The 23,068-nt window shown below is 42.1% G+C and overlaps 1 protein-coding gene across 4 annotated transcripts in view; it reads right to left on the bottom strand.

The window, feature by feature from the left end:
- Positions 1 to 1,330: 1,330 nt before the first annotated feature.
- The window catches only part of POU2F3 (POU class 2 homeobox 3), a 118,953-nt gene continuing 97,215 nt past the window's right edge, over positions 1,331 to 23,068 (bottom strand). For 3 of the 4 annotated variants that reach the window (XM_037028547.1, XM_037028548.1, XM_037028546.1), the window contains 10 exons: positions 22,618 to 22,722; positions 21,083 to 21,185; positions 18,822 to 18,904; positions 16,373 to 16,555; positions 15,827 to 15,968; positions 13,663 to 13,799; positions 11,998 to 12,159; positions 5,313 to 5,379; positions 4,023 to 4,155; positions 2,989 to 3,108 (listed from right to left, as the gene is read on the bottom strand). In XM_037028547.1, coding sequence (XP_036884442.1) covers positions 3,069 to 3,108; positions 4,023 to 4,155; positions 5,313 to 5,379; positions 11,998 to 12,159; positions 13,663 to 13,799; positions 15,827 to 15,968; positions 16,373 to 16,555; positions 18,822 to 18,904; positions 21,083 to 21,185; positions 22,618 to 22,722 — 1,155 coding nt within the window. In that variant the 3' untranslated portion in view covers positions 2,989 to 3,068. Of the gene's footprint in view, positions 3,109 to 4,022; positions 4,156 to 5,312; positions 5,380 to 11,997; positions 12,160 to 13,662; positions 13,800 to 15,826; positions 15,969 to 16,372; positions 16,556 to 18,821; positions 18,905 to 21,082; positions 21,186 to 22,617; positions 22,723 to 23,068 lie in introns of all 4 variants that reach the window. The other variant, XM_037028545.1, reaches the window with a different exon arrangement.

Consider the following 23,068-nt stretch of genomic DNA (forward strand, 5'->3'; position numbering starts at 1 on the left):
TTCATCAGGGAAAGGCAAATTAAAACAATGAGATATGATTACACACCTACTAAAATGGCCAAAATCTGGAACATGGAAAACAACAAATGTTGACAAGGATGTGGAGCAACAGAAACTCTCATAGTTTGCTGGTGAGAATGCAAAATGGTATGGCCTCTTTGAAAGACAGTTTGGCAATTTCTTATAAGACTAAATGTACTCTAAAAATCCAGCAGTTATGCTCTTTGGTATTTGCCCAAGGGAACTGAAATTTTATGTTCACACAAAAACCTGCACACAGATGTTTATAGCAGCTTTATTCATAATTTTCAAAACTTGGAAGCAATCAAGATGTCCTTTAGTAGATGTATAAATGGATAAACTGCAGTACAATCAGACAATAGAATATTATTCAGAGCTAAAAAGAAATGAGCTATCATGCCATGAAAAGACATGGCGGAATCTTAAATGCATATTATTAAGTGGAAGTTAACCCAGAAAGGCTATATACTATATGAATCCAATTATATGACATTCTGAAAAAGGCAAAACTATGGAGACAATAAAAAAATGAGTGGTTGTGGGGTGGGGGTAGTGGAAGGGAAACATGAATAAACAGAGCACAGAGGATTTTTAGGGCAGTGAAAAATAGTATGCTATTAGCAGTGAAAAATAGTGTGGTATTATGATAATGAACATATGTCATTATATTTTTATCCAAGCCTATATACAATGTACAACACCAAGAATAAACTCTAAGTTAAACTATGGATTTTAGGTTGATTGATTATGTGTCAGTGTAAGTTCATCCTTGGTAAAAAATAAATGTGCTTTCTGATAAGTGATATTGATATTGGGGAAGTCTATGCATCTATACCATCTTCTCAATTTTGTTGTAAACCTAAAACTGCAGTGAAAAATTAAAGTTTTTTTTAAGTTCAAATGGATGAAAACCAGAGTCTTGGACAGTGCAGATAAATGTTTATCAATCACCTGAGTGAGATGTCAAGGTAGCCAAGATTGCTGAAGAAAAGGGTCAGCTTTGGCACCCATGAGTATACAAGGGGGGGTACACATATGCCTGTGCATGTGTGCATATATATGCACAGATGGGCTCATGGGTAGCAGAGTAGTCCCTTTATATACTTAAATTACTACTGGAGGGTCCTCTTGCTGTCTTTTTTAGATACCAAGCCCCTTTCAGCTGGCCTTCTCCTACTTCATAACATGAAATATTAGGCTTAATATAAGCCCAATTCAAACATCAAGAAGTTAACTCTTAATCATTTATGTTTAGATTATCCATATATTATGATTTGTAAAAAATGTCTAATCCCAATTTTAGTTTTCCCCCCTTAGGCTTTTATTTTTGAAGGGCCTCCCTTTTCCACAGGTCAATGCTTACCTCAGGAATGGTAACCATTCAAATTTTTATTAGCCTAGAAAAACCACAAGTATAGCTTTCTTGCCCCTTTAACCCCTCGTTAAAGTCTCAGCACATTCCAAAGTCAAATATATATGATTATTAGATTATTATTTGTCTTACATATCTATTGCATTCCATTGTGAATTATGAATAATTGACCTTCAGGGTATCAGAGATATGAACTATTAGCCTCAACTTAAGTCTTCAAATGACTTGACCTTAATTAGTTACCATTCTCTCACAAAATGAGGAAACCAATCTCTTCTCTGCCTTCAAGGCAGTTCTGTCAAAAAAACAAAAACAAACCTCTGAACTCTTTACAGCCCTGCATTAATGTATGTTAGCTTTAGCATTAATTTGAGGAGTAATACACTTAATTTGAAACATTTTTACTATACCACTTTGTCATATGCACTCACATCACCCCACAACAAAAGACACAGAACAATCATCTAAACATCTTCTTATCAGTTGTGGAATCGTGTATATTATCACTATTCAAATTTATTTAGGAACAGTGAGATTCCTTTGAATCTCAACATTTCTTTGGATATGCAGTTTTTATTTAAGTTACCATTTCTAGAATGGCTCCATGTTACATTTCAACATACTGGCTCACAAAGGAGGCTTAAAATAACATTTCCAGGAAGTTAAAAAAGATTCCTAGCTGGTGTGGGAACTCTTGTGGGAGTTAGATAGTATTTCACACTTTGGTATTCTTCATTTCTCTTCTTTTTTTAAAGAAGATAAAATGTTACAGACATGTTCAAAGTTCACACCTGAGTTAAACATTTTGCTGGAAAATCCCACATTAAGGAGAGAAGAAAGTGCAAAAAGATGAAAGGGCTGTATATAGGTATTTTGCCAGAGTAATTGTTGCATGTTTGTTTTTGTGTCCTTCCTTCTACAGCCAGGATAAGGGAGAGAGAATAAGATAAGGAAAAACACATGGAAGGTGAGAATGAACAAGTGCTCCTTAACTCTGTGACAGGTGTAACAGACAGGTGTAGGTACAAAAATATGCCCAGGAGATTGAGGGACTCAGACTTCTGTAAAGAGGAGGGAACTTAGGAACAAAATCATGAATGGAGTTGGTTCTAGAAAAGGGGGCAGCATGGAAGAGAAAATTGGGTGAAAGAAGTTTCAGTCAGCAAACTTTGCTGAACAGGGAAAACATCAAGGCTTTATGGAGGCATCAAATTCAAATCTTATCACAGATTTTAGAAGTAGTTCAGAGATTATGGCTAAAGTCAGAGTTAAAAACATTATCTCTCTTTTCAATAGTTTGGCACGCCAGGCAAATGGCTGTCCCCAGAATGGGTTGGAGAATAATGGCAAGATGTCCTTTCTCTGAAGCACCACTGTTACAGTGATGCTGTTCAAAATATTTAGAACTAGAGGATGGAGGTGGGGCACAGGCAAGGAAGTTCAAATTCTAGCATTGGTATATATTTCAATAACACTAGAAGTCAACACATGGTTCAATCACAGTTTTAAATATCCGGAGGCCCTTGCTCATTAAGAAGGCGAGAGTTTAGGTTCAGTGATAGTGGGGATTCTCCTCTGCTCTTCTGAGAGTAATCTGTCCATACAGAGAAGGGATGACTCCCTTCCTTCCAATGGGGAATACAGGGCCAGGTGGAATAGGAGAAACTTTTTGGTCTCAGTGGAGGTAGGTGGGATGATTCCATCGGTACCAAGATCTGGAAGGGGAAAAAAACAAGTCAATTCTAAGCTGTTAATGTGATGAGAGAAGATGGGAATGGATAGTGACCACTAATAGGTACAGGGTTTCTCTCTGGGATGGTAAAAATGTTCTGGAATTAGATAATAATGATAGTTTTGTGACCCTTTTGAATATATTAAAGACTACTGAATTGTACACTTTAAAATGATAAATTTTATGGTATATGAGTTGTATCTCAAAACAATATTTAAAATGTATATTTCATGGTTCTCTCTCTCTCTCTCTCTCTCGGAGGTAGCTGAGGAGCTCCAACTTTTGGTGCTATGCAACAATGGCCAGTGAGAACTGGCTGCCTTGCTGAACTACCTGGGTTTAGACAAGTAGATTCATCTCTTCTGACAAGCTCAGATCTTTAACGTATCACTTAACTTTCAAATTTCTCTTTTGTTCTGAATGAGGGAAGAATCTCTCAAGGCATCAGCTACAAAAATACTTTTTAGTAGATTCTTTGACCCTAGAGGCTACTTTCCCCTAACAGTATCCTAACTTCCCTCTCTTACTATGCCAGCCATGTTCAAAGTTCAAGTCCACATTACAGTGCCCCCAGAATAGGGTTACTGGCATTATGTGGAGAACTCCTAAGCCCAGTGAAAGACTTGATGTTTGGAAATGTCCACCTTCCCAGTGAGGATGGACATTTTTGGCTTTGTTGACATGAACTCCTTGTAGGAATGCTCACTGACTGAAGCTTCTCTTCTAAGTCCAACTCCTCAGGGATAAAGTCCAGTTTGGCTCTCCACTCTGTCCCCTCCCTGCCACCCCATTCCCTTTTTCCAACCCAGTGACAGCTTTCTTTCCCAAGGTTTTGACCTAGCTTTTCACATGTCCCTAGGCCCTGCTGGGTTATTGTTCTCTCCCCTTCCATCTTACCCTGAAGAGTTAAAAGTGGAGGAGTTCACTGTTGCTTTGGAGTTATTTTGAGGTGCAGTGGGGCTGCTTGCATGAAGTCCTGAGCTAGGAGACGAAGGCCTGCTGTTGTTCCCAGGGGAACAGGGTGATGTTACTGAGGATAAGGAGAGGCAAAAACAAGGGAAAGTAATGTAGCTGGGTCTTGCTTGGACCTTGTGGCATAGCCCTTCAAAACATCTATCCCCAAAGGAATCTCACCCTCTCCCTATCCCTACTTATCTGTCCAGCTCCTGCCATATTAGCATCAGCACCCAGATCCAGAGGGTTTTTCATCATGAATGCCCTCCTCAGACCAGGCTCTGAAGGGGTGCATGGCTGGTTCTGCAAGTCTTAGACTTGTCAAACAGAAGAAGGACTAGTGCCAAAATCATCCTATTGTAGGATACACCCTGGGCTGGGCATATGCAGTCCCAGACCAAGAGGCAGGATGGGAAAATGAACAAGAAACCTCAGGTTGGAAGAGTATGGGAATGAAATAAAAGTACATAAGGGAGGAAAAGAGAGCCTGAGAGTGCAATTAAAGATTAAAGATTAAAGATTGCCAGCCTCCATAGTGTTCTCATCTCCACAAACAAAAGGTACATGGTCTTCTAGAAAGAGCTCAACAAGAAATGAGGAGACCCAAGTCTAGGTCTCAGCAGCTCTGTGGCCTGTGGCAACTGGCTTCCCTTCCCTGAAACTCATTTTTGTCCTCCGTAAAATGGCAGATTTAGATTAAACTGAACAGATTTAGATTAAACTGTATTTGAGTTCTCCGAACATTACATGGATAAGATGACATATATTTTACCATAGAAAGTAAGATATTTTAAAGAGTGGAAAGGAGTGCTATTGATAATTACATCAGGACAAGAGGCTGACACTAAGATTATCCTGGGCTCATCCAGACATATGGTCCTCCTATTTAGCTTTTTGAAATGCTATATAGTACTTTTTGAAAAGCAGTTCTGTAGAAAATTGGTTTGGAAAATCCTCCCTTCTGTTAGCTTTTCATACAGCTTCTTTAGGAATGTGTAATGTACTTGAGTGCTGAGAAGTGCTATAATCAAAACAAAACAAAACAAAACATAAACACTTATTTAAACTTTGCTTACTCAGTATGTCCTAAACTTACTTGATCATGGAACTCTTTTTCTCCAAAGCAGACTTTAATATCTTTTGAAATACCTTTAGAACCATTATTCTCAGTTCTAACATCCCATTATTTAAAGGAATTCTGGTTTAATTCACCAACTTCATTTTAAAGCTCACCTGTTCCAGGCATGGTGCTATGGACAGGAGGGATGGAGAGGGGACCCAGAGACCCAGAGGGAGAGACCTGAAAGGCAACAAAAGCTTGTAAATATCCATTTCCACCCCATTCTCCAAGCTTTAATGCTTCTCCCAGGATGCTGGGTCCCATTTCTGCAGAAGTAATGTCTTAGCTTCCTTGACAATTCTAGTCCAAACCTACATCCTGCCCCATTTCATAGAAAGGCCTCTGGACCACGTACAACATCCATCTCCAGCTCTATCCTGCTCCCACAGCTCTCTGCTGCTGACACCCAGACCTGCCCACCCTGCTGTGTATCCCTGTTGGGAACCACTCTGCCTAGTTTCAGGAATTGTAACTACCCCCCATGGCTAAGGATGAGTGAGCGACCTCCAGAATGCAAGCCACAAAGAGACAAAGCTTGTCTCTGGTAGCAAACACTGCCTCTGCTTTCTCCTCCTCCCCCCAGCATGGTTGATGGTCAATGACAGGTAAGACTCCTCAAAAGAGTGGCAACCTGAGCCAGGCACTTGGGAGGCCATCATGGAAGGACTCAGGTAGCTGAGACAAAGAGGGAGCAATGGACCCTTGCTCCCCCTACCCCAGCTATTCTGACATAGCCCAAGTCCTCATGTCCTCTGGGAGAAGTGCTTCCTGGCTCTCTAATCCACTTAAGCCTGAAAACCTGTGATGGGGAGGTAGTGTAGCTCCATGCCTTGCTAGAGCGGTAGCTGGGGTAATTCTGGCATAAGAAAGAATTCCTAAACGTCCTGTGAAATCTGCTTCACTATGAGTGCTTTCATTCATATGTTAAGGGTGCGAGCAGGAAATGAGTATGTCTCTCAAAGTTTCTGCAACCCCCTTTCCTGACAAACACTGACTCAGGCTAAGCCTTCGGATTTCTTTGAAATGTTATCTACTGTTTGATCCTTGCCACCCTGTATTCCTGTGTATTACAACCCAATAAAAGCCCCTGGAGGCAGGGGCTCCTGGCCTTTTTTCTCTGAGAAACTGACCACCTCTCTTCCCCAAACAGATCATGTCTTGGTAGTGTTACTTTCATCCGTGGTGGATGGGGGGACTTGAGGGCAAAGTTGCCCCCACATATCCCCTGGCAAGATTTCTTAGGAAATGCCAGATCAAAGCTGTGCTTGAGTGCTCTAACAATGAAAGGAGCATATCCCTTTGGAATCTGCTGTGGCAGACACTATTTTTCAGTCTTCTTCCTTGGTAAAAAGGTTTTGCTTTTGCTCAGGGCAGCAGAGTACCAGTCCTAACAACCCTGTCTCAGGCTTCCCAGCCTCATGCATAAGTGGACCATCAGCTCTCCAGAGATAACTGGAGGAGCTGAACTTTGGTTTCTGAATATTTTATTTTGCCCTGGAGCCCTCACAACACCATCAAGTCTAAGATTTGAAAGGGACCTAAGATAATTTAGTTTAATCTCCTACAAAGTTCAGGAATCTCCCCCTCAGTATTACTATCCTAGAATGTAGAAAAGGATGATATATACAGAATGGACTTTGGTGCCCAACAAATCTGGGTAAGACCTGGCTCCACTACTAACCATCTGTGTGACTTTGGGCAAGTTACCTAATCCCATTGAGATTTGCCTTTCTCATCTGTAAAATAGTACTAATACTTCCCTTACAGGTTCTTTTAAATAAGATTTAATGATATAATGTTCATAGATCTTCCAACTCAATACCTGGGAAAATATGCCGGACTTGTTAAATGTCAGTTCCCTTCCTTCCTGAAAGAAGCTGTTAGCTGCCTTGTCTGTAGAACCTGTTCACATTTTCATTTGAACTGAAATCTTCATACATTCTCTCCCCTCATTCTTCTCATGCTGACAGGGGAAGCTCTGGTGAATTTACTTTTTATTCTCATCTGAGGATATGTTTTTCCCAGTATATTGGGGTTTTTTCTAATTGATTTTTTAGAGAGAGTGAGGAAGAAAGAATGAGAGAGAGAGAGAGACATCAATGTGAGAGAGAAGCATTAATTGGTTGGTTGCCTCTTGTATCCCCCACCCCCCGCCACTGGTTGGAGCCTGCAACCCTTTTGTACCCTGACCAGAATCAAACTTGTGACCAACACTCCAACTAACTGAGTCACACCAGCCACAGATGATGAATGCTTTTTTTTTCAAATTGTTGTTCAAGTACAGTTGTCTCCATTTTCTCCCCACCACTCACCCTACCACAGCCACCGTCACCTCCCACCCCTGATCCCACTTCCCCCCACCCTTGGTTTTGTCCTTGTGTCCTTTACAGTTGTTCCTGAAAACCCTTCCTACTTTCCCCCTATTATCCACCCATGTTTCCTCTGCCTAGGATGTTTTTCCCTATTCTCTCTCCTCCTTTTCTCCTCCCCTCTGGGTACCACATTCTAATCAACTGAGTCACATCAGCCACAGCTGCTGAATGCTTTAAAGACAGTGAGAGGAAGTTTCTACTCAGGGGGTGTGTGATTTGATATTCCTTCCCTCCCCAATGTGTAACATCCCATCCCATCAGGGTGCAACACATAGTCATTTCCTGTGGTAAGCATGGTAAGAGATGTTATCAATAATCTTTCTCCCTTTTCTTCTCTTCCACTTCCTGCTACCACATCCAAGAAATTTGTTGTTTTTAACTAAATAATGTATTTAGTCACTGTGACCAGCTTCTAAGAGGTTTCCTTCTGGAGACAGATTATGCATATGCAAGCAGACATACATATGGCTCCCCCTTTTAAATTTTTTATATTAATGGTAGCATTCTGCCCACACTGGGCTGCACCATTTGCTTTTTTTTCCTGCTGAATGATATACTTTGATGATTATTTCATATCAGAAGCAGAAAAAAAACTATGTCCTATTCCCAAGGAGACTGTTCCAATGACACCTGAGGAAAAGAGAGGGTCAGAACATTTTCTCTGTTTGCTTTTTTCATAACAGCATAAGTATTAATTATTTGTACAATGTGTCTCCCTTACCACTAGGCTGTGAACTTCATGAGGGCAGGAGGATACCAGTATGGTTCATTGTTACACCCTCAGTGTCTACTATAGTACCTGGAACTTTGCAGGTGCTCAGCAAATATGTGTTGAATAAGTGATGAGAATGAGTCAGGCTCCTTCACAGGTCCTTCATACCTTCACTGCTTTTCTCCACGTTTGTGTCCTTGGTTGGAATTAAACCAAAGCAAAAGCCTATCTCCCATCTGCTGTAAACAAAGCACCAAATCTAAAGATTCCAATGTTCTTGAGACATAGTCCAATTTCCTCCAACACCCTACATAATCCCTACCTCTTACTCCAACCTCCTTCCTCACACTCTCTCTCACTCCCTGGGTGTCAGCCCATTCAAGCCTTCTGTGCTTCCTCTCCCCACCACCCCAGCCTCAGGGCTTTAGTGCACACTGTTTCCTCTACCTAGGATGTTTTTCCCTATTCTCTCTCCTCCTTTCCTTCCCAACTCAGACCTTTTCCCCATTAATGTCCATTCATTCTCCTGAAGTCAGTTTCAGCATCATTCTTCAGAGAAGCTCTGACACTCTGGACAAAATTTGGTCCTTGCAATACCCATACATCTTCTCTGAAGGCTTCAGCACAAGTAACATTTGTTTGTGTCTGTTTTCCCTGCTGGACTGTAAGCAGGGATCACAGGTGTCCTGTGCTCCACTCTATCCCACTATCAAACATATGGTGGGTGCTCAAGAATATTTAAAGCCCTGGCTGGCATAGCTCAGTGGATTGAGTGCAGACCTGTGAGCCAAGGGGTTGCCAGTTTGATTCCCAGTCTAGGGCACATGCCCGGCTTGCAGACCAGGTCCACAGTAGGGAGCATGTGAGAGGCAATCACACATTAGTGTTTCTCTCCTTCTCTTTCTCCTTCCTTTCCCCTCTCTCTAAAAATAAATAAATAACATCTGTAAAAAAAGGAATATTTAAGAAAGAAATAATGAATGAATGAATAAATGAATGAATATCACATTGCCTCCAACTTAAAATTTTAATGGATTATCATTGTTTATAGAGTATTTTGGTATCAAGGCCCTTCATGATCTGGCCCTTATCAATCTCTCTGTCTTTTTTCCAAACCCAACTCTAGCCAGACTAAATTGGTGTGATTCTCCAAAAGCATCATGTTGTTTTAGAATTCAATGTTTTCTCATAGACCATTCCTTCTACCCTGAATACCAATTTTCATGCTAACTTCTAATGTGTTCTTCAAATAAAATGTGTCAGCCCTCTCAGACCCAATTTGGGTTTTTCATCTGTGTTCCTATAGCACTCCTGTAAAGTTCCTCACACCCATTTTACCCCTTATATCTATTTCACTGCGATTTCTTACCTTTTCTGCTTCTCTTTCTCAGTTTCTTCCCCTGATACTCTTCTTTTGCCAATCTCTCAAATACTAGTGTTCTACAGGATTGAGACCTGTACTTTCCTTTTTGCTTCCTCTGTACAGACTCCATAGGTGAGCTCCTCTTCACCCAGTATTTCAACATCAAGTATATGTTTATGACTCCTTGATCCATATCTCTATCCCAGCCTTCTCTCCTACCCTCCAGACCTATAATCCTAAGTGACCATGGACATTGCCACTTGGGTGTCCCACAGGCCTCACTGAACATCACAATAATGGAAAGAACTGAAATTATCACTTTTTCCAGTTCCCAAACTAGCTCTTCCCCTGTGTTTGCTTGTTCCATCCATGGCATCATCATCTACCCAATCAGCCAACCCTGAATTCTAGAATCATCTCCAAGTGTTTGCTTTCCTTCATCATTCTCCATATCACCACCACTTTTCAGTTATTAGCCAACATCTAAAAATTCTATCTTCTAGTTATGTCCTGAATCTTTCCCATCCCCCTCATTCTTACCACAGGGGTTTGCTTCAGCCCTCATTTCTCTACTGGATAATTACAATCAAATCCTTATTATTTTCCCAGGCTATCAAACTACCTTACTTATACTGAAGTCAGAATGATCATTCTAAAAGGCAAATATGATCATGCTAGTGCCCTGCTTAAAAACTTTTCAATTACTCCTCCAAGCCTTGACATTTTTTAGCATTGCACACAGTCCCTTCAGTCTGGTCTTTGCCGATTTATCCATCCTCATCTTTCAACATTCCTCCACATGGAACCACCAGCAGTTCTGTGAATACTGCCTGATTTGTACCATTATTCTCATACTTCCCTCCTGTGAAAACTCCACATCCCCACTTATTTGCTTCTTCACTATTTTTGCCTTTTACACTTAGCACAGGTATTATTTATTTCCTTGGGGAAGACTTTCTAACCATTACTTCCCAAGGTTTTGTTAGCTGTGACTACTAAGTTTTCCTAAAGAAGTTATCATGTTGTTTATCATTGTTTATTTGTCTATCTCCCTTGCTAGACAATGAGGTTCCCTGGGAGAGGGGACAAATAATACTTATTTGTGTATCCCAGGACTCTGCACAAAAAACAATATGTAGTAGATAGTCAATAAATGTTTGGTGAAAGAATGAACAATGGTGTAGTTTTAGGAAACAGCTATGTCCCTCCCTGGACAAGGCTGAATTTTGTTTATCCTTAGTGCTAAAAGACTTAAGGACATCACCATTATCCTCAGTTCCCTTAACCTTAAACCATTACCATCCCCAAGGGTGGAAAACAACATTCTCACACCCACCCTCTAGGCATCATCGCTCTCCAGGATAGAGAAGATATTTTCTATTCTTGAGATCTGCCTGAAGTCCATGTTATTCCCAGCCCTGACTTATTCCCTGACCATCATAATTACTAATATAACTGTCTACTTGACACTTCCTTTTGGATGTCTAGGAGTCACGTCCAATTTAATATGACAACTCTAAATTCTTAGTTTTTTTCTTTCAAAACTGTTCCTCCTTGGTCTTTATCATCTCAAAAAAAAAAAAAAAGCAGCATCTTCCAACCAATTGCCAAGGCTAAAACACTTCATGTCATCTTTACCTTATTTCTCATACTCTACATCTCAGCTGTAAGCATATCTTGTTGGCTCCACAGTTGAAGGATATTCAAAATCCATCCACTTCTCACCACCCTAGCCTAAGCCTCCACCACTTAGCCTGGTTACTGTAATTCTCCTAGCCAGTCTCCTGTCTCCACATAGATCATATACTGCACAGCAACTCATGTCAGACAGCTTAGGCTCTCTACTTAGAGCCCTCCAGTGGCTTATTTCACACAGACTAAAACCCAGGGTCCTTTCAATGACCTCCAAGACCTTATATAGTCTGCTTCCTATTATTTCTCTCACTTCATCTGCTACTTCTTGCCTTCCTCCTTGCTGTACTCCAGAGACATTGGCATTCTTGCTGTTCCTCTAACATGCCAGGTGGTCTCATTTACTGGTCCCTTTCCTAGAACACCCTTTCCTTGAGATATTTCTCTTTCAATACTTAGATCTCTGGTCAAATGTCACCTTATTAGAAAAGTCCTTTCTGACCTATTAAAAAAGTCTCCCCACTATAACTTTCTATCACCCTACATTTCTTTATTCTTTATATTAGATATTTAAAATAAATAATCTATTTGCTGATTTATTTACTTCATGCACCCATCAACCTCAAACCTCTACCCTCCCCAGGATGGAGAAGACATTTTTCCTTCCAGGCATCACCTCCCCTTGTGCTTGGCAGGCACCTCGTTTCCCGGCCACTCACCAGACGGGAAGTATAGATGGGTGATTTAATGGGTACAGTGACAGGACAGTTGATTCGCTTTTCCTTTTGGCGTCGGTTGCAGAACCAGACCCTTACCACCTCCTTCTCCATGGACAACTGCTCTGCAATCATGGATATTTCCTCTGAGCTAGGTTTGGGGTTCTACAAAGATAGAAGTGAGAGAGGGTGGTCAGAAGAAGAAAGGAATAGGATCAAGAATTGGGAGTGGGGGACAGATGTTCCAAGGAAACAGGATAGGAAAATAGATGGATCGAAAGCTTTAGAATCAGACCTAGGATGGAATACTAGCTTATCACTTACTGTCTTTAAGAAATTTTCTTAACCTCTCTGAGCCTCAGTCTTATCATTAAGAAATGAGAATAATAATGCCTATGATGAAAGATTATTGTGAGGATTAAATAAGAAAATGTGTGTAAACCGCCAAACCCAGGGCTTTACACAGGTTCTCTTCTCTTACTCCTTTCTTCAAGAGAAGTTCTAAAAAGAAAAGTCCATTGGTGAGTCATGTGGGGACAAGAAGAATCTCTGGAACCCATACTCTCCTCTATGTTCTTTCCCCATAATCTAGTATATTTCTCTTGCAGTATTGCTTCCTGTCCTACCTCAAAATAGGAAATGATAAAGCTAAACTATGTGAATCCATCAAGACTGTGGAAATATATATCACTCTCTTGTTCTGATCCAACTCCTACCCAAACCTTGATCTCTGCCCTCTTCCCTCCCTCCTACACCTTCCCTCACTCTTGTTGCTCTGAGAAACCTAATCAGAAGAAAAAGCCAGCTCTTATGTTGCCAGAAGGATGTAGCCATCAAATCCACTCTGATGCAGTGCCTCAAATGCACTTGAGCCCAATGCACTGCAGAGTCTGCTAGAGGGGCAACAGTCCTGGAGGCCTGGGGCCAGCAAGATTGAAGCAGGCCACATGTACCTTCTTTAGGGACTTGGGTGGTAGAGATGCAGGCTCTGGAGGTTGGTACCTAAGGGAACCTGATTAGAAACTGTTTAGACCATACCTCTTCTCTCCCCCAGCTTCCATGGGGGCACATAGTTGATACTATTAGCTTCACATAACAGGTTCAAGAATATACTTTTGCTACAAGTTTAAAAAATATATTATATAATATGATTATAAGTATTTATATGTATGTGGAAAATGAAATAGAAGGAAATACATTTAGATGGCATTTAATTATGACTGTTTTCTTTCTACAACCTGTATTTTCCTAATTGTTTAAAATAAGCATTTATTACATTTATAATTTGAAAAATACAAAACAATGCCTAGAAAATAAATAATTTATATACGATACCCTGGCTGTGCTCCCTTTTCTTCAACTGGGTATAGATCTATACCCTCTTCTGGGATGCTATATCCCATTCTTTAAATCTTCCAGTGAGAGGGACAATGTCACCCCAAATAGATGTCAGGGCAAGAAGGGTCAATGGGGGAAGAAGTTCCTGGAACTAGAGATAAAGAGCAGACTTTCACTCAAACACTTGGGTGTCTGTAGAGCAAATGTGTCATTGCTTTCTGACCCCTTCCCAGCACAGGTGCTGAGGGGTCTGTGCAAAGGGCCTTTTTATGTGCCTGCTCAACCACCTGTGGAAGTTGACCCACTGCCCTACCCAGAGGAGCCACTCACATCTTGAAAACTTTTCTCCAGAGTCAGGCGAATGTTGGTCTCAATGCTGGTGCGTTTCTTCCTCTTCCTACCAAATACTTCATTGAGGGTGGGGTAGGAGCTTGGAGTGCTCACTGAGGGGTCTGATGGAGAGGATTCTGTTGGAAGGTGAAAGAGCAAAGGAAGCTCAAAGAAGGGAATGGACAGCCAATCCCATCTTCATGGACCTGAGATCCAACAACTCTTCTGGGTGGGTTCTACAACATATTATCTGAACTAGGCCCCTCTTCCCAACCCGGGGAAAAGACAGACCAAAAATACTGCTTATCCTCAATTGCTCCAGGCAAAGATCCTTCATGACTCCCACAGCAATGCCTCTAGCATTTGCAGCATGGTTTAGGGGCACACAGATATCATCAGCATGTGTGGGTGTGAGTGGGTACAAGCAGAGCCTCTGCAAGTAACACTCCTGAGTCTGTCTTTTATAACAGGGGTCCCCAACCTCTCGGCTGTGGACTGGTACTAGTCCTGGCCTATTAGAAACCAAGCGCACAGCAGGAGGTGAACTTGAATGTAGTGTGCTTAAATCATCCCAAAACCATACCCCTCCCTGGCCCCCACCCACTATCCATGGAAAAACTGTCTTCCATGAAACTGGTCCCTGCTGCCAAAAAGGTTGGGGACTGCTGCTTTATAAGTATGCCTGAACACCAAATACAACGTAAACTCTCACTTTGAGCTAAAAGCAATGGCACTTGATTCTACAAGGTTGGTATTGAAGCCACTTTTCCCCCTGGGCATAAATGTTGGAGCTAAGGCTGTTTAATTGATAGGCAGGAATATACCTTCCCAAGGATTTAGGTGTCAGATGGGGCAATCACACTAGAAATGATCTGTAAGGTCCTTTCCCAAAGATCCTAAGACCCTTTGATCTTATCTCTCACTTGAATACTTTTTTTTTTAAATCCTCAACTGAGAATACGTTCATTGATGTGAGAGAGAGACATAAAAATGGTTGCTTCCTTTATACACCACCCCCATGGGGATAAAACCTGCAACCTAGGTATGTGTCCTGACCAGGAATTGAACTCACAGCTTTTTGGTGTACAGGAGGATGATCCAGCCCACTAAGCCACATGGCCAGGGCTTCAATGCTTCAATAAAAGTTGTGAAAGGGACAGTCTCTTCCTTGCCCCCTCCCATGTTTCCATTTAGAGGGACTTCCAGGGGGTAACATCCCTGGCTGTCCACCTCACCTCATTTCCACAGTAATCACTAATTCACACATATTTATAGAGCCCAGCGCTAGCACTGGCTCTGCTCTTTCCTTCTCAGCTAGACCAGTAGTTCTCAATCAGGGACAATATCATAGCACCACAACTCCTCCAAGGGATATTTGGCAATATCTGGAGACATTTTGGGAGAATCTCAGCTGGGGGTGGCTGCTATGACATCTAATGGTTAGAGACTAAGGATGCTACTAAATAGGAGAGCGCCCCACAGCAAATTATCTGACCCAAGATACTGATAGTGCCATGGCTGAGAAACTCTGTCCCTGACAACAAACTCTTCCATTCAGTATTCCAAATATTTGTCCCTTAGCTTACAGTCCTGACCTTCTGGAATGCCTCCCTGGCCACCACACCTGAGTGAATTCTCCTGCAAACTCCCCTTCTGCTGTAAGACTTTTCTGACCAGTCTAGCTCATAGTAACTCCCTGTCCTCTGAAAACCTACTCAAGAATTAGCCAGATAAAAACCTTCTATTGTGTCTACTGCCTCCTCCTACAAGTGAGACTTTAAGAAATTCACTTCCCTATCCCCCTGACCTATACCTAGTCCAGACAGCAATCTGGGTAAGTGTGTTTGTTCTGCAGACCCAACCTTTGTCTCTAGCCAGCTGTCCTAAGATCTATGCTGGGTGGGTCTGGGTTACAGAAGGGAAAAGGTGCAAATCTTCATGGTCATAGACCTAAAGCCATGTCCTCCAAAGGGCTTTCTGAGTAATAAAGCTGACATTTTCTCTCCACTTGCCTGTGTCTTATTTCTAATTTGGTTCCAGCCTAGGGAGGAGAAGAAAGAGGTATAATGTGTTGACTGCCTAAAACCCCAACACAGACAAGTCACTAGCCCCTTCCCTGCAGAATTTTCTAGGCATAATCCATCTTTATGTCCCTGAGGCCTACCTGCATCACTCAGCCACTTCTCCAGCAGTGGCTTGAGCTTGCACATGTTCTTGAAGCTCAGATTGAGGGCCTCAAATCGCGAGATCGTGGTCTGGCTGAAGTCATTGCCATACAGCTTTCCCATCGCCAGCCCCACGTCTCCCTGTGAGTGGGATTGAAAGGAAGTAACTTGAGAAACAAAATGCTTCTCTTTTTGGTCCACATTCCCCAACATTCTAGCAGCAATCACACATCCAATGAAACTGCAAGCACCCACCCATTACCTTGGCTCCTTTTTAGGTTTTTTTCTCTCTAAGATGGAGACACCAAGTGGACCATGCCCATGTGCCTTTGTCTAGCTCTCATTTATTTCTCTTGCCTCCACTGGCAATGTCCTCATTTTCTCTACCAACAGCAACTGTGCCTTATTTTCAGGGAACACAGGAACATGATGGTATTGCCTTAAACACATCATTGAATGTTAAGCCTCCTTGAAATCTGTACTCAGGAAGCCTAGTTTCCACTCACTCAAACCAATTTCTTCCATCTTTCCCCACAAAACCAAACCTGTGTAAAGCCCAGCTTAATGCGCCTCTGCTTGAAGGTCTTGGCAAATTTCTCCAGCTCCTCCAGGTCACTGGGCTCATCAGCCCCTCCAGTGCTGGGCAGATGCTTAGGCAATGGGAGATGCTGGGACACTTCCAGGTGGGGTTCTAAAGAGGATGCTGACAGCCCAGGGTGTCCAGCTGCCTAAAGGGGAATACAAGCCAAGCAGATCCATGAATAGTCAACATATCAAATGACATTTTCTGATATTTTGTACTAATGGGCTTGTTCAGAGGATGACAGATCCCTGGCTACATTGGACTCCTACTTTTTGCAATAGCATGGAAGTGGAAACTGGAGTTTCTATGAAGGAATAGCAAATACCTAGAATAATGGGTAGAAACAGTAGGAGTGTGGGACAGGGAGGTAGCCTTCTGAGTTTTATTCTATGACTCACTTACTCTTAGCATTTATCTTCCTCCTTTCAGTTTTCCACCATAAAAGGAGCTAGCAGAGTTGTTTACAAAGATTTCAAAAAGAAGTCTCAAGACAAGGAAAAAGTTGTTTGCTTTGCCTGTTCTTTTCCCAAAAAGCAAGGTTACTGAGGTGTTCAACAGGCATTAAATGAAGATAACAGAGGACATCTGAGGCTCATTACATTAATAGAATTTCCATAACATCTCAAACTCTTGTGATTGCCATTTTACTTTCCAAACCATCATTTTCTTTCATGAGAATGTTTTGGGTTTTGCTTTTTTTAAAAAAAAAAATCAAAGACATTCTAGTACTATCTAAATGGAACTTCATCTCATTTGTTGTTGTCAGGAGAAATTGGTTTTTTAGTTTATTTTCATAGGAAAATAGACTCTTAAACCTAGAACCCTTGTTGTACCCATTTGAGGTCAGGAGTGCATTGAACATATGAAAATATTTATCATTCCACAAATGAGAAATGAAGACCAAGCCTAGGGGCCCAGGCATTGTTCCAGTGCAGGGGCCACTGCTCATGTGGACAGTGTGACCTAAGTCCACTTTCTTCTTCCTTCTTCCCAGTTTACTCTTTTCCTAGACTGGAGTTAACTTCATTTATTTTCTCATCAAAGATATTCAGCTTACCATTAAGATAGGCATCATTATGATAAGGAAGGTAAAAAGACCTGAAAGAAGTTAAGGACTCTTTTCCCCAATGTCTTTTAGAACAGAATGATTTAAAACCATTATGGAATGATCCTGTTTTGTAGGGAGGGAATGGCATAGACCAGACCTTCAAGACAGTCTCAGTCTTCTTTGAGGCTTTCTTTTCATTAATTTATTTGTCCTTTCCTTTGACAAACACTTACTAAGTTCTTTGCTAGACTTTCACTCTCCACCTTTCACATCCAGTTAGATATACCAAATTGCATTGACTCAACTTCCCCAAACATTTCCTCATTGATCCCCTCCCCTTTATTCTCATTGTTATAACCCTAAGCCAGTCTTGTATTACAACTGTCCAAGATGATCTTAATAACTTTCTGTCCTGGCTGTCTTATTTGTAAGATGTGAGTTGATCTTGAGGAAAGCTGTCAGGAGGAAGTGGAAGAGTTTATGACTCATGTCCCCATTTATATTAGCCACTAGATGGCGATCTCCTTCCAGATGTCTTTAGTGGACTCTAGCCTTCTGTAGCCAGGGTCGTTAGTGATCGATCCATGGAGAATCTTAGCATAGAGAAGAAATGTTAGAATCTCTGAAATCTTCTGCGCATCCACTTCTCCACAGCCATCTTGTGCAGCTGTGTAGGTGAACTGCACAGATAGGGGAGGAGTTGCTGCTACAGTACAGCTCCCACTACTCTTGCCAAGCCATACACCCTAACATAAGGCCACATCTAGCCAGCGGAAGTGGTACCTTTTATTCTAATTGGAAAACAAGGGCTGTATAGAACCATGGCAGCTCTCCGAATGGCTCCTGTTGCAGACCTCAATCCTTCTGACCCACAAACATATGCTTAGTGCAGTAGGCAGTCTAGAATAGGTCTTAAGTGAGGCTCAGAGGTAAGAGCCACTGGCTTTGTGGTCTTGAGACATCAGGCCTATGGGATTCTGGGCTTTCCCTGGGGCTTGTGAGCACCCAGGCTGGGCTGGCCATTACCTTGGTGTCCCTGGGAAGTCAGCTGGCCTCTGGTTCTGAGATAAGTGATGCTAGATTCTGATTGGGGATTGAGTGGAGTTCCTGCATAATGAAGCAGGCTAGCCCAGGAGGTAAGTCTGACTTCACCAGTGATAATGGGTCAGTAATTTTCTCTGACTGTGTCTTTATTTTCCCATGAGCCAACAGGGCTAATCCCTTGCTATTCCCTCTTCCTAGAGGGGTAAGAGCACCTTTAAGGGGTTGAGGGGAAACCAATGAACATGGACTTCAGCTACCAATGAATTTCATTAGTAGCTGAGGCATTCCTAGAGGAAATAGTAAAAACGTCGTTGTTTACCTGGGATGCCAGGCCAGGTCCAGCCTGCGGGAGGAGGAGAGAGCTTTGTTGCTGTGGAAAGGGGAGAAGATTTGGCTGCAGACCTGGATAAGAGGAGAGGGACAAAGGAACAAATGAATAAAATCCAGGCCATCTGGAAGACATGCTCTGCAACTTTGGAACCATGATAACTCTCATCACCCTTTACTAACTAATCAAGTCCTTCACCCACCTTAAGCCCTGTGGAGACGTCCCCACAGGTACTGCCATGCCAGGCATTGTCACACACAGGCAGAGGCAAATCAGACATAGGGATAAACAGATGTAAACAGCGGTTCCCAAACCAGTCTTTCTGCTTGCACTCCTAGCTGGGGTGGTGCAAAGGCTGAGGAGGGTCAAAACAATCTGCTCTGGGATCTGATAACCAGGGCTGGAGAAATCCAAGAGCAAGAAGATGCAGGGTGAATACTAACATTTTGACGGGAAGCTGAGAATTTCTGTTTTGCCTGCAGAAGTAGCTGGACAGCTACACAGGCCCAACCACATCTACAAGTGTGTCAGAACGAGTGGATGGGGCTATACAGCTCCAAAGGGCAGTGAACCATTGACTAGAGGCTCTTGTCAGGACATTTTACACTTAGGAGGAAGGACTGAGAGAGAAGAGAAACAAGAAACCGAGCCTCTGGAAAGTCTGTCTGGTGGTATGGATTCTATCTGCTCAGTCCACTGCTTAAGGATTGCTTTCTCCTTTCCTCTCCCAGAAACTGTGGATGAAGGAATCTGTCTGGTTGGTGGTCATGACAGTAGCCTTCCTCTATGGAAGGTGACAGCCAGACCTTCTCACTCTCCATGGAGGGGCCATCAAAGTACCAAAGCAGACAATGGGGTGGGTCACCCCAGTCACTCAGCACAGAGCAGAACCTTGGGGGTTCTGCTGTCCCTAAGTTGTTTTATGTCGCTGAGGTACAGCATCAGCTAATGCTGACCTTTATGCTTCTCGGGCTAAAAAAAGTCAGATTTAATTTTTTCTTATTAAAATAAATAAGCAAGAACACTGAACTGGGAGTCCAGAGGCCTGAATATTAATTATAATTTAACATTTACCGTATGTTGAGTTTTAAAGGTTACAAAGCCTTTTCATATACATCATTTCAAATAACCCTCAATAGCCTTGTGAAGTAGAGTTTTATTACTTTTCCATTTTTATGGAGGGGAAAATAAAACCTCAAAGAAGTTAAAGTAAGTAACCTAAGGACACACAGCTAGCAATTTTTACTGATGGCTCTCTCAGACTCCAAATTTTGAGTGGGCTTTTGTTTGTTTTGTTTTGTTTTTCTCCTCTGTATTATATGTTGGCCTTATTGGTTATATGCCTGGGCCAACTTCATATCACTATCTTCCAAAAAGAAACTGAATCAAGTGAAATCTTCTCTTTTCTACTCCAGTAGTGTGATATGCATTTAGCCAAAACAAATGGTTAAAGGTTCAAATATATTCTCATTATTCATTATAGTAACATTCTAAGATGCCTTGGACACTAAGGATAAGGATTGAAATTTAGATAGGTTCTAAAGACAGAAGGAATAGTTTCATTTTGTTTGGATTCTGGAGCTTATACTTCTTCCATCACTTTTAGACCTCATTGTTGGACTTAGGAGAGGGAGAGGTAGTACAGCAGATGGCCAAGAGCATGAGATTCAGACAGACTGTTTGGGAACTTTATAGTAGGTCACCAAAGGCATAATATAAGGTTATTTGAAAATTAAATCAGGAAAATTATTCAGCATAGCTCGTGGCACGTCATGCTCGAGGAATGTTAGCTATTGTTATAAATATTCTAATCCCTTTGTTCTTGGCCAAGTTATCTGGAAGTTAACTTCCCAGCCAAAGAAAACCTGAAAACCTGTGGGTGGCACTGTTGCTCTACCCAAATAGAATCACAGTCAAGTTTCCCGAGTGACTTCCAAGGAATTGAGACTTGTCTGTACTGCATTTCCCCCGAGCAGTTACTCTTTCCTTGTACTTCTCCAATTCTTTGCCACCCTCACACCATCCGTCTCACCTGGCTATGAAATGGAGAAAACGGGAGAATGAAACAGTGAAGGAGACTCAGTCTAGAGGTGCAATGACAGGGTCCCTTCCTCAGACCTTGATGTGGAAAAGGTGGTTTTAATATTAGAGGGCTAAGCCACTCATTTATGTGCCAAATTTGGGCTTTCTCACCCAGTAAGCAGCAGCACTTTACTGTACTTGGTCTATGTGGAAAACCCCAGGATTCTTACCTTGCTGCCCAGGCTGGGTCTGAGATAGCAGAAACTGGGATACAGACTGTAGGTGGCCAGGAACCAGCACGAGCTGCTGGAGCGGGTGGAGGGGAGTCACATCCTGCATATGAGGAGACACACACATTACAGAATTTATAAACTGGGGTGACAGCTCTAGCTGCCTTCTAACTCTTCTGTCCCATGGGTCTCCAGACTCTGAAAGTTGGTGGGCAGTGACCTTGCCTTATGCCTCTGTGTATCACCAGTGTCTGGTACATAGTAGCTACTCCATTAGTGCTGGTGTTGTTACAGCTCAACCAAGTGGTGTGTTGCAACCTTTCGTCACTTAAATCTTGCTTCGTTATTTAACTTCTGTATGTGTCAGTCCTGTCTCCCAGCTTAACTGTAAAAGCCCTGAGAATACAGACTGTTACCCTTCTTTCAGTTGTTCACCTTAAAAATAACATGGAATCCCAATTGTCCATTTTTTTAAAAATCTCATGGTATTTTATCATGATAAAAGCCATGTCTTGGCCATTTTCTTGGGCCTGAAACTTTCCTGGAAGAAGGAAGAAAGTTATTAGTTTTTCATAAAACCAATTTGATTAAATAGAAAGTTCATTTCCCCTGGAGTTCTCCCACCAGCCCAGGAAATGGAAATACCAATCCCAGTGCTTGGGGAATCTGGGAGTCCTTTGGTGCTTGAGATCTCCAGGTCTCTGTGCCCTCACTGTGCTGAAATTAGCTCTGTACCCAAATAAAAAACTTGTTAAACTCTTACTGAATAAAGAAATGAAGAAATGGGTGCATATTCTACTCTTAAATATGACCAGAGAAGAGGTATCTCTTTCTTTCCCAGCTGATCCAGAACAAGAAAGGAGTTTATCACATGAATGTCTTCTCAGACATTTGTGGGTACTGTTTCAGGATGCCTCTTTCTTCCCTGTACTGGTATTCTGTTCTAGTTTGGCTTTGACATAAAAATTCATTGTGGGGGAAGAGAGTACTAGGGACAGAAATACTCTATAGGTCTCCCCTGAATGTGGCTGGCAGACACCAGCTCCACAGCTACTAGGTCTGTTCTTGGTTTTTTTTGTTTTGTTTTATTTTGTTTTGAAAGGTTGTCTCTTTTTTCTCCCAGGGAGGTAGAGACCTCAGTTTTCACAAAACCAGCTAGGCTTTACCTTTAAGATGACTTTAAAAAAAAATTTTAACTGATTTTTAGATAGAGAGGAGAGAGAGAGAAACATCAATTTGTTGTTCCCCTATTTATACATTCTTTGATTGATTCTTGTATGTGCCCTAAATGGGGATCAAACCCACAAACTCGGTGCATTGGGACAAAGCTCTACCCAACTGGGACTGTTTTGTAACCCCAACCCTCACCCAGACTCTAGGCCTCCAATCTCTCTCACATTCCCTACAGGGTTCTTTAGAACCATATAGACTTCCTGAGTGCCAAATCTAGAGGTCAAGCATTTTGTAAACGGCTTGAATTAAATTCACTGGCTCACTGAGAATGTCAGGACTCCCTTACATGGGCTGGCATTTACCCCAGACATCTGGTTTCTGGACATCATGGCAGGTCCTTGACTCAGGTGGCATGGCCTATGCAAGAGGGTCTGCTGCAGGGAGTCATTGAGGTCCTCTGTTTTAATCTGTAAGTGGAGGCAGGAGGAGAATATCAGTTCTGGGCCTTCCCAGGTCAGCAGAAGTGGAAACTCAGAGATCAAGGCAGCAGATAAGTCATAAGACCAAAGAGTAAAGAGCTAGCTCAGAGCCTGCTGGGCTGTAGCCTGATTTTTCTGCCTGTGTGTGCTCTTCAGAACAGGGAATCTGGTGAAAAACAGAGGTGAGTGGCCCTCTGGAGTACCGATTTGCAAGATGGGGACTCCACTTATATCCATAATTCCCAAATGCTATTCCCATCAGCTGTGCTGACACATAGTGCATTCTCTTCTTCATTGAAATGAGAAAAAATAATTGTAGTGACTTAAAATTTTT

This window comes from Sturnira hondurensis, unplaced genomic scaffold (genome assembly GCF_014824575.4).
Source record: "Sturnira hondurensis isolate 20B ecotype Veracruz unplaced genomic scaffold, ASM1482457v3 Scaffold0019996, whole genome shotgun sequence".
Classification (NCBI taxonomy): domain Eukaryota; kingdom Metazoa; phylum Chordata; class Mammalia; order Chiroptera; family Phyllostomidae; genus Sturnira; species Sturnira hondurensis.